We start from the raw sequence: 11,951 nt of genomic DNA, 5'->3' as shown, positions 1-11,951 counted from the left end.
TCCGAAACACGCAGAAGTTGGTTATTGCCGTTTTGTAGATGACAGTAAAGAAATATACAAGATTTATAATTCACATGCAAAGCCACAGCTTTGCTCGTGAAACGTTTTCCTTTCGCTGACGTTCTTGTTCGTGTCACCGTCGTGGTTTGCTTAAGCTCCCTATTGACAGAGCTACCTCTAACAGAAGAGGCCATAGAGAAAGGAAACTGAAAAGCGTCCTAAAGCAAGGCGAATCCACATCTGAAGAGCTGACCGCAAAGTTAATTATCTTTCAGTTTCGCCCGTGCATTTACATGTACAAACGTAGCAGTCTTAAATATGGACATAAATTTACGTATTCGTGACACTCTACCTGTAGAGCCGTTCACCTATTATGCTGAATTCTGCATTCATCAGTGGACAGTTCACCAGCTTTTGAAAATTGAAGTGCTTAACCTTTTCCCAAAGCTAGCTTAAAATTGCGCAAAATAGACGTCTTGAAATGGAGATCTGGATAGTTCAGATTTTGATGTCATTTATCTTTTTAACGCTCGGGTTGGTCGACGGATTTCAAGTACGATGTGTTCTATCAAGCTTTCTCTTCATACCATGTTGGATAGCTGTTCTTGTAAGTACACTGCGGAGATGTAACATGATCCATGGTAGAATATTGTCTCTTCTTCTCCTTTACAATGTTTTCAAAGTAGATTAAAACTTAAAAACAACCGATGAAGAACCAGTTGCAGCTTGGGTTTATATGTAGGTGACAATGAATTGTTTTTACAACGTTCGATAAATTTTCGATTTTTCGATAATATTTCCTTTGGAAGCGTTCGCGACAGCATGCAGGTTTTCATGCTTACACATTTTCGTCAGCACTACGATTACTATCAGTGATACTCCTCATTGCGACTTCAGTAGAGAATGTAAAGAAATGAATTGCTTGATGTTTTTATCAAGTGTGAGACCACTACGGCTGTGCTTCAGATTTCATTTCCGGGTTTCGTTATCGTATAGCCATGCCATGAGCCCAGAACCTTCCACGAGCCAGACTATGCAGTGCTAGGGGACGTTTTCGAAGCGCACAAATTCCATCTTGATCAGACGATAGAAAGCTTTACACCAGGCTTGGTGAAACTCAGAAAATGGAAAAGGCGGCTGGAGCCGGAAAGCTGAAACTCGAAGGTTACAATATAAATACGCGTTTCTTTGTAATTACGCATAACTAGGATAAAGGGACTCTGAACGAGTTTGGCAGTTTCCTGGCTGTAAGGGAGGAAGAGAAAGCCAGGGAAAAGGTCGACTATGAGCTGAAATATGTTCCCGCCATTGCCAAAAAAATACTAAAGCTTGCTGACAAGAGCAATGCCGGTTGGCGGGCCCGGGTCAAAGAAAATCAGACCAGGGATCTCGCGGGCGATTCCGGGCGAGGACAACAAGAGGATCGAAAAAGCGAAAGAAAGAACTGTAGAGAAGAGGAGACAAAATGCTTTCAAAAGTGCGGAGAAGAACAAGAATTTGTCTAGCACTTGAAATGATCGCACAAGCGATGACAGGTTTTTTTTATAAAATTAAGAGTGCTCACAATGCAAGTGATCTCACTCTGCCTGCCTTTCACTCTTCGACATTCTGCTACGCTTCGTTGACTAAAGACTCATAGGAAACTCGGGCTCGTAGTCCAACGGTTAAATAGCTAATGATTTAGAATCAACCAGGGCCTGTGAGGTCAGCTATTTTAGTACAGAGGAAAGAAAAATAACTTACCAGTTGAGAATGCTATAAAAGTAAGTTCGAACATCCATCTGTTCTACGGAAAAATTAAAAAGCACGATTTATCTTAAAGTTTCCATTTTATATTGACGGCGAACTGTTTTCTGTTTTTACCAAGGTGTTGTCTACTGGTATCATGGGACTGGCAATGTCCACCTCGGCTAGACGCTCCCTAACTTTGGTAAGAACTACGCCGTAATGAGAGCTGTTTCATTGATTTTAGACTTGTTTAGACTTTGAGATTCCTCTATGATTGTCATAAATTACGTTGTTCTACCTCTGAACTGAGATACGTTTTCCGATTGGAGGAGAACGTGTCATGTGTCGTGGGTCAAAACTCACTAATTCGCCAGGGCTAACAAAATTCACTAACTCCCTAGGGAAACAACAACTTGAACTTTTGACTCACACATGATCAGGACGCGTTCCTTGAAACCGCGGCAAATTTGTGAGCCAGCCGGCGTCAAGCAAACTATTTCTTCGCACTTTTTTTCTATCTTTGAGTTGGGAGGTATAACAAAACACTCAATGACTGGTCCCGCGGGAAACAGTGAGTTTTGTTTGCTCTCGACCTCAATGTTCCTTTCGGCTTCGCCTTGGGGAACATTGAGGGTCTCGGGAAACAAAACTCACTGTTCCCCTCGAGGCCAGTCATTAAGTGCTTATTATACCTTATTATAGGAAATTAATGATGTACTTTGACAACGCGAAAGAAAATTTACGTTACACAAAATTAACGCGCCTAAGTTTATTTTACGCAAATTAACTGTAATACAAACGTCTCAACATACATATCTAAAGGCAAAAAAGTATTTCCAGTCATTGTTAGCTCATTGGAAATCCCCATTAAGGTGACCGTGAAGTGCGAAGACGAAATGACCTTGGAAAATTTAAGAAGGACTGAGGAAGTTAGCTATCCCCTCGGGGAAACGGATCAATACGAAAACCAGTCCAAAGACATTTTGAGCTCAATCTTGAAGAAGAACTACCAGATACGGACTCCGAGGCATTGATAGTGGAGCTTTGAGCAGATGAGGTTTTGTTACTGAAACAAAGGTGAAACAAATAGAGGATAATACATGGGCGAGCGTAGATATTAAATTGAACACTCGAAGATATATTCCATATTTACAAGCAACCATGTATTATTTTGTTTATTATATAGACATACTGATAACGACGTTTTTGACCATTTGACGAAGATTTCCGACGAATTTTCCAAAAATTGTCTCAAGGACACACGAACGTTTCCGGAAAATTTCCGAAAATTTCCGAAGGTTATCGAAGATTGCCAAAGATTGCTGAAGACTTTCGATCATTCAGCAACAAATTTAAGTACAGTTTAAGGGTCAAACATGATATCAGTGAAGTAATCGATATCTTCACTAGTGAGGATACGGAAAATACGCCACCCGAGTCCCGAATGTGGTTTCGTATGAATTTTACAAGTGGTAAAACACTCGTGTCTATATAATAAAGGTGCTCTTTAAAATTAACATCGATGTAAATTAAGATGCATTAAACTTACCCGGTTGTTTTTAAATCTTGTGAATAAAGTGTATCGTTAATTTCCTATAATAAGGCAGTTCCAAAACTGATGACTGTAGTCAAAGCTATGTCAGCTTTATTCTGAGTGAACAAAGACATCGGCTAAGTTGCAGCAGTAGCTGAGGAAGCAGCAGTGGCAGTGCATTTAACATCGCAGAGGTAATGGTGGTGGCGGTAGGTAATGGTGGTGGCGGTAGGTAATGGTGGTGGCGGTAGGTAATGGTGGTGGCTGTAGTGGCAGTGTCAGTGGCAGTGGCAGTGACAGTGGCAGTTGCGGTGTTGGTCACAGTGGCAGTGGCAGTGGCAGTGGCACTGTTAGTGGTAGAGGCAGCGATAGTAGTAGTGATAGTGGCAGTGGCAATGGCAATGGAAGTGGAAGTGAAATTGAAATTGAACGTGGTAGTGGTAGTGGTGGTGGTAGTGGTGGTGGTAGTGGTGGTGGTAGTGGTGGTGGTAGTGGTGGTGGCAGTGGTGGCAGTGGTGGTGGCAGTGGTGGTGGCAGTGGTGGTGGCAGTGGTGGTGGCAGTGGTGGTGGCAGTGGTGGTGGTAGTGGTGGTGGTAGTGGTGGTGGTAGTGGTGGTGGTAGTGGTGGTGGTGGTGGTGGTGGTGGTGGTGGTAGTGGTGGTGGTGGTGGTAGTGGTAGTGGTGGTGGTAGTGGTAGTGGTAGTGGTGGTGGTAGTGGTAGTTGTAGTGGTAGTGGTAGTGGTAGTGGTAGTAGTAGTGATAGTGGCAGTGACAGTGGCAGTGGAAGTTAAAGTGGAATTGGTATTGGCGGTGGCGGTGGCGGTGGCGGTGGCAGTAGTAGCGGTGTTGTTTGTTCGATCACTCAGTCAGCATTGAAATGTCATGAAGTTAACAGAAACAACCATCGCTATTTGACTGTCGGTGATGGTGGCAAAAAAGCAACTTACATGCAGTAGTTACGACAAAACTTTTAGCACTCTAAAACCACCCTCTCTTTCGTATTGGTTATAGATAATGGCTTTGAGGTCTGTCAGCATGGCGTGTGCCGTAGTATCAGTAATAACAGTCTGCATCTATTCTTCTGCTGTGACCAGTCTCGTGAGGAGCAAATACATGAGTAGTACTGCAAAACTGACCAAAATCAAGTACACAGAACGAGAGAAGACTATGTTAGGCATATCGTCCTTGGTTCTTATATTTTCCATCTTTGAGATTATCCTGGCTTTTGCAAGCGCTTTGATTGGTGATGCACATGCAGCAGGCAAAGGCTACCAGCCCTTGAGAGAAATTCAGGTATTTCAAGCTATAACTTAGTTACTGCAAGATATGACAAAACATGTGGGAAGCGCGGTGGCCTCATGGTTAATGCGCTAGTAATGAGCGTTTTAGGCCCCGAAGCAGGTCCCGAGTCCCGGTCCCGAGTCAGGTCGCGAGTCCCCGGTCAGGTCCCGAGTCCCGGCCGGACAATATTTATACAATGTACAGCTAGCTTCAGTCATAACTTACAACTGTTATCAATGTAGGCATGTGCAAATAGACCGAATAAATAAATAAATAAATTAAATAAATAAATAATTCGAGAAAGGACAATTATATTCCAACATTTCATTCTCGCAAAGAGCTGAATAAATATGTTGTTCCTTACATAAACTAACACTGCTACTTTAATTTTAGGTATGGCAAAGGAATCACCAAACAGAAGCTGGACAAATCTCACTGCAAACAGCCTAAGTAATTAGCAGCTTAGCCGATGCTAGATATTCTGGGATGTAGTTAATAATAACAATAATAACAATAATACTAATAACAATATTTTTTGGATAATAATAATAATTATTTTATTAAGCTCATTAAAATTCTTCACTAAAACTTTACAAGATAAATGTTTCCAGCACAACTGAATATTTACAATTAACAATTCTAATAAAGTCGTTCGGAAAGGAAGCAGAATGCAATTTACAGAAATGAATAAAATTGAGAAGAGCTGAAAATTGGAATGACTTGTATTTAAACAAGTCATTCCAATTCTTAGCTCTTCTCAATTTTAGAAAATGTCACAAAAATGTAGCAAAAGTATTTGCGGTTTGTGTCATCGATAGTACGTGAGAAGTAATCAAAAAACAAAAGAAAATTACTCTCAAACTTTACAATACACATTCTACTACTACTAATACTACTACTTCTACTTACTGCTGCTGCGGCTGCTGCTACTACTACTACTACTACTACTACTCCTAATAATAATAATAGCAGTAATAATAAAAGCACGAACACAATAATAGCAGTAATAATAATAACAGTAGAGCTAATAGTAAAAATAATAGTTAATAGTATAATAATACACATGAAAAAATTACTCGATTCTGATTGGCTAAGAGCAGTGCAGTTCAAGTGTAACACCAGTGCAAAAAGTGTAACATCAGTGCAAAAAGTGTAACACCAGTGCAAATTACACATCAAAATTCTGGATTATGATTGACTGAAAGATAATAGGAATTTTTCTAAGAATATGATAGCAGGTAAAATGATGGCGAAAATTTTGTGTTGAAACTTTGAAAAAAGTTTTCTCAAATAAGAAAAAATGGCTCCAAGAAAGATCTTCCGGCACTTCCTCCGCGCGAATTTTTTCATGTTTATATTATTAATACGTAATCATACGGTTTTTCTCGTTCAATTTGGAGTTAATTTGCACTTGTGAGTTTTTCAAAAAGCTGAAATTACACTCGCCGAAGCGGCTCGTGCAATTTCAGCTTTTTGAAAAATTAATTCCAAATTGAACTCGAAACCGTATGATTACCTATACAAATGGTATTTTAATCATAATATAGTTTAGCAATAATATATGCTTGATGATAAGTTAGTTTTATCATGAGCTCGAATAACTCTTGAAACAGTTTCTAGATCAGTTACAACAATAAAATTATGTACTAAATATCACGAGATGTTTTGCACTTATTTACAGAATTCAAAAATGAGAAAAATGAGCTTTATAGTCCTAACAGTTATTGTTTTGACTTCCAGAAACGTTTACGAAACTTCTTCTCTATTTCCCCATATTAGCTTCTACAGCTTTTTCGACAAAGGTTGTCCCACAAAAACGCATAAACGTTAATGCGACCATGTCGATTGGTATGTATGTAATAGTAACTGGACCAAGTGGAATACAATTCAGGGAGTAATCGCACGTTCTCATAATTTCATTTTGAAATTACGAGCACGATAACTCCCTAACTTGACACGAAATCCAATTACTACTTAATCGTATCTATAACAAATTTCGGAATTAGAAATGTCTTTTGAGAACTTAAAACTCAGACCGGAAAGGCGTCCAATACTCGGCTCAATTGCCCTTCATATCCCCTTCCCTGAAACAGCCTATAGAAACGCCTCTCCCCTCCACACCTTCTTGGAGTATCGAGCATGCACAATTCAACAAATTGACGTCAGCTTTTTATGCGTCTGTCCTCTTAGTGATGATAAATTGCGTCATAACATTGTCAAAGTAGCTGTGGGACAACGAGGCATAATGACGCAAACATTGTCAATAGCTTTTTTCGCTTGTTGATTGTCTACTTAAAAAAGTCCATAAAATCCCATTGATTAAAAAGTTGACAGTTTGACAGCTGACAGCTGAACCTCAAGCTTGCATAAACTAAATTTTTATCCCTCTGTACTCTTAGTGATGATAAAAATGAGCCAATCAGCGCGCGAGAAATTAGACAGTTATTGTAAAGCGTGCTACAGCTGTCGCGCGAAAGGAGTTCCGCATTAATTGAGGATTCGATCTGCATTAATTTAAAGATACAGTTCTATAGCTATATTTCATTTACGTCGCCAAACTTTTTAAAATGGGGTATAACGCACGAGTGTTGAAATTCATCTCGATCGCTCAGATTATCATGAGCGCCATCTTTTTGGAGTTCGGCATGATGGATAGGTATGAAGCCCGCTTAATATACACCAGCTACTTGTTTACGCCATGTTGGATAGCTGCTCTCGTAAGTACACTAAGATGTAAGCTGTGGGCTCCTCCAGCTTGTTCCAAATTGTCCAAGCTTAAAGGAGACTAAGTTAGAACGATAAGGTGTCGTTTAGTTTTAAAACAATTCTTTTTGTATACATTGGATCTGGCATAACTTCATGACAGGGATATTGTTTAGGTTACTCTAAATGTTTACATTCTGAGCAGTCCACGTTTAATAAAAACGATGCATCAGCGATCTATCCTTCCGCAGTATTTGTTTTGAATCTTAGTTTGAGTTAAAAGAGAAGACAGCCATTTCCCAAATCCTTTGTTTTCGACGGAAACTCGTCAACTTTTCTCCGTGAAGCAATGTGAGCACACAGGCTAAAGAGAAGAAAGATGGCAAGGAAAGCTGAACTATATTTTCATTCCACCTTACAGCTCGTTTAATTAAATGTTCTCGCTTGAAGCAAGACCTCTGAGCTAAAGTCTAAAATTATTCATGTCTACAAGCCTTGCGATATGGATTAATGTCGATGGCAAAATGCATATCCTAACGTTGAACTGGCTGCAGCCTGACAGCGGTGTCACGGGACACCTGCTTTCTGCAGAAAAAAAGTGAGCCTTGCTCGAGGCTTACATAAACGTTGAATGTACCTTAAAAACGTTGATTTAAGACTCGCCGCGTTCCATGCTTTTGTTGTGCGAAATTTTATCTGCTCAAGTAGGCTTTGTTTCAGTTATTGAAAGGCAAAAATTTAAGAAATGTTTCAAACCCTTTAGTTTTAATTCTACAATCTAACTAGTTCTCAGCGCGTTCCGGAGTTTCTCTGCCCGCGGTCACGATAACCCGGCGGCGATGTATGATGGAAAAGGTCAGCAATTAGGAACGATTGAATGGGTTATTTACCAGCTTAGGGTCAGTTCATATAGTGAAAAACTATATATGACCTAGCTAGGACTTGAAACAAGTATTCTATTTTCAGCATTTCGATATTAATTTCTATTTTTTGTGTGCAAGGTGTGACTAGCTGGTATCTTAGGAGTGATTCTGGTCACCACATCAAGTCCCTCCTCAACACTGGTAAGGCAGAAATGTAACGTTCTGGTAAAGGCAGTCATTGGTTCCTTGGCTCCTGTTTTGTTCTTGTTGTTGTTGTTCCTTTTCCAGTTTTCGGGGAGTGTAGCATTTTTATTTCTTTAAATGCTTATTGTATAATGTAACTAAGTAACTTGAAAACAGAAACCAAACAGAAACAGGGACATGTGCCGCGCGATACGGTTCATATTTTGTGGCCCTTTACAATAAAAAAAGCGAGTTTTGTATACAGTGTTCAACACCGTTATATATTGCAGGACCTATACAGTGAAACCTGTATTAAGCGGACCCCATATTAAGAGCACACCCTCTATTAAGTGGACACCAGCTCGGGTCCCTACATTTTCTTCCCACATTTATTGTAAAATAAACCTGTATTCAGCGGACATCTCTGTTAAGCGGACGCAGACACCAATATTAAGCCATTTTGCTGCACATAACCTGCAATAATCGGACACTTCAGGGGCTTTTTACTTCTAAAAGCTCAGCTCAGACTCCTTTAACATTGCTTATGCAGCGATGTTGTTTTAAGCTAAGTAGATTATTCCAGATTAATGCATTGACTGTCTGGACATTGTGCTATGAACAGTTTCTGATCTTGCACTGTGTTACACTGTGTTACCAAAGGGACAATAATTAACCATTATTGCTGAACGTGTTTAGAGCGGACACCCTGTATTAATATAAGCGGACACTAGTGAGGGTCCCAAAGGTGTCCGATTAATACACGTTTCACTTTATATCAAATCCCACCAGCAACCACCCACCCCATATAAAATGAACGGTCCTTATGTTGATCGTGTGAGAGTAAACAAAGTAGAAAAAATACAGCAAGACCAAACAAAACGAATTCTTTCGTCATTGCCCATTGCAGTGAAGTAAGTTACATTCATTTAATTCAAAAAAAAAAAAACACATTGAAAACTTGATCCTTTGTCTCTCATATTTTCGATTATTGTCTTGTAGTTTCACTCTGAAGTCGCTTTCTTTTCTATTACTTTCAGATAAACGCCTCGAGCTCTGTGAGCATGACGTGCGCCTTGGTATCAGGAGTAACATTGTATCACTATCAGTTCAGTTTGTGGGATGTACAGTTTGAGAATCTTTACCATTCGGAGATTGTGGATTGAGACCGACCTCACCTTGTCCCTAAGGACGCACCTCTTAAATTGACCGACTAAGAAAATACTGCGGTAGCAATAAGCTCCTTGGTTGTGATATTTTCCACCATTGAGATTGTCCTGGCCGTTTGTGGTGCCTGGAGCAGTGATCCACCCTACCAATCTCCACAGCACAATCAAGTCAGTCAGGTATGTGTAGTGATACCAATAACAAGGGTCCAAAAGGGGTAAACCGTTAACCGTGAAACGGGCGAAACATTCAACCGTTAGGCTTAAAACAAGGAGAGGGGCATTGAGCGAGTATTAAAGTATCTCGCTCTTGACACAGTTTATTATAGGTTAACAGTGCTCACTCTGCTGTGGGTAATGTCTGCATACGCCCCAAGCAGCCTATCAGCAGCATTGGAACTTATCCCAGTTTCTGTAACATGAAGCGATCGACTAGGAGTATTTCTAATCCCCCCTGGATGGGATGCTAGTCCTTCGCAGGGTTACCCTCAGCGTTAATTTCAGTTCTCCGGTACCCGTTTATACACGTGGGTGGAGAGAGGCACTATGAGAGTCAAGTGTCTTGCCCCAAGAACACAACACAATGTCCCTGGCCAGGGCTCGAACCCGGACCGCTTGATACGAAGACGAGCGCACCAACCATGAAGTCACCTTGCCTCCTGTAGGCTTGCAGTTAATTTAGATCCCTACTGCTCTTGTCTTCTACCTGTTATATTTCACGGCCGTACTTTTCCCTCGGATAAATGCTCACAGTGATTTGCATGCATGACTCGATACCAAGCTGTCAAAACGCTGTTTTTGTGTTTCTTTAATTTTCAGGCGGGCAATGTACCAAGTCAGTTTGCAGCAGGACAAACGTCACTGCAACCGAACAATAGAGCAGCTCAGCCGATGGTCGCTATTCCAGTATCCAGCTGCAATGCCCTTCGGTAGCTTTCTTCTTGCTTCTTCTCAGTAACTGTAAACAGCACCTTTATAATATTTATATTTAATCTTCTAAGCAATATTAATGTTACAGGTCGTGAAAACCCTCTCTAGCTCTCAAAGCATTATTAATTCATGAAGTTTAAACAAAGAGATTCATGATGGTGACGGTGTTTGGATATCTGATCTTAATTAGCATAGATTTTGACGATTTTAGTTCTCCAATTTCTTTTCTATTTTAGTTTCGATTGAGAAGATGTATCAAGTACTCAAGACAGTGTTTGACCACATTTTCAAATAGCTCGAAGTTCGTCAAAAATACGCGTTTGATATATTACGTTTCGCGTTTGATATGTTACTTTCAACTCTCTCTCCTCTTCCCTCCTCGTGGTCACTTATTGCTAACTAGCTTGAGGCCGGTTTTGAAAAAACAATATTGGTGGAGTTCATTTTTGCAAGTTCATGGGCTGAGTCGCACGCGAGATCCATGAAAAAAAAAACAAAAACAAAAACAAAAAACAAAATCAATGTTCCTGAATACGTTTCGAACAACCTGGTCCAGACGTCTAAATTTTTGGTAGCGGAGCTCCGGCGGCCCGAAGGGGCGCTAAGCGGAGCCCCATACTCATGTAGGAAAGAAAAGGAAACCCATGAGTTGATTTTCTCATGGTTATCATAGCTAGCGATATTGCTCGTGGGCGCGTACACACGACGGCGACGACGACGACGACGACGACGACGGAGTCGCGCAACATGGCGGCCATACTCTAAATAATAGGTTGACAGACATGCAGCCTTGGTTTACCGTGTACTTCTTTGATACTGGACATCCATGTTATGATCAATTGACACCTGTCAAAACAAGGTATCCGGTGACCATTATCACGTGACCATATCGCGGGTTTAAGTTTACAGCTCATCGTGGTCACGTGTTTTTATGAAGTTGACCGCTGACCAAGTGTTGGTTTTTGATTGGATCGCGGGCTCATCTCAGTTTAACTTGTTGAAAACAGGGCAGGATATTTCGGAAGCTGGTTAACGCTAACCCAGGATTAAAAATTAACCGAATTATAACTTTTTCTTCTATACATATGTTTTTTCCTGCTTTGTTTTGTGTACATAGTGATTATTAGAACTCAAAACAGAAGGCCAAACAATATACAGAAAACCTCAACGCAAAGCTACAAAACTCAGATCAAAATTGTACCTTTTCCCTTGTTAGCTTAATTTGGCTGTGAACAACCCGGCCCAGGAGCTACGCTTTTAGGCTGGCCTAAATCTATATATTAGTTTTCGCTTTGAACTTTAGTCGAATAGCCCTGAATGAAAAAGTACGGACAGCCCCAAAATGTTAATTAAATAATAATAATAATAATAATAATAATAATAATAATAATATTTAGTGAGGGAATCTAACTCGCCAAAGGCGGGTTTCAGTGGAGCCCTCCTAAATAAAAATCAACTAAAAATGACATAAATAAGAGTTACCTAATAAATTACTACAAGCTAAAATAAATAAGAGTAAAAAGAGTTCGTATTAGTTAAAAAGTTAAAATTCTAAAGATTAAAATTA

The 11,951-nt window shown here is 40.1% G+C and overlaps 1 protein-coding gene and 1 pseudogene across 3 annotated transcripts; both read left to right on the top strand.

Moving 5' to 3' along the window:
• Window positions 1-462: 462 nt before the first annotated feature.
• On the top strand, window positions 463-5,066 carry LOC145494576 (uncharacterized). 2 transcript variants are annotated; one of them, XM_081474075.1, is made up of 4 exons: window positions 463-607; window positions 1,868-1,930; window positions 4,273-4,554; window positions 4,936-5,066. In XM_081474075.1, exons 1-4 carry the CDS (start codon window positions 482-484, stop codon window positions 4,990-4,992), a joined length of 528 nt encoding a protein of 175 aa, XP_081330201.1. In that variant the 5' UTR covers window positions 463-481; the 3' UTR covers window positions 4,993-5,066. The 2 variants fall into 2 exon arrangements, with proteins under 2 accessions (XP_081330201.1, XP_081330200.1); XM_081474074.1 differs by lacking the exons at window positions 463-607; window positions 1,868-1,930 and having other exon boundaries at window positions 3,307-4,554.
• Window positions 5,067-6,907: 1,841 nt separating this feature from the next.
• Window positions 6,908-11,620, top strand: LOC145494579 (uncharacterized; annotated as a pseudogene). Its single transcript, XR_014050270.1, has 4 exons — window positions 6,908-7,259; window positions 8,247-8,309; window positions 9,329-9,634; window positions 10,274-11,620. The product of XR_014050270.1 is annotated as an uncharacterized LOC145494579 (transcript).
• The last annotated feature ends 331 nt before the right edge of the window (window positions 11,621-11,951 follow it).

This window comes from Orbicella franksi, chromosome 8, assembly GCF_964199315.1.
Source record: "Orbicella franksi chromosome 8, jaOrbFran1.1, whole genome shotgun sequence".
Classification (NCBI taxonomy): domain Eukaryota; kingdom Metazoa; phylum Cnidaria; class Anthozoa; order Scleractinia; family Merulinidae; genus Orbicella; species Orbicella franksi.
This window is presented reverse-complemented; position numbering and strand designations above follow the sequence as displayed.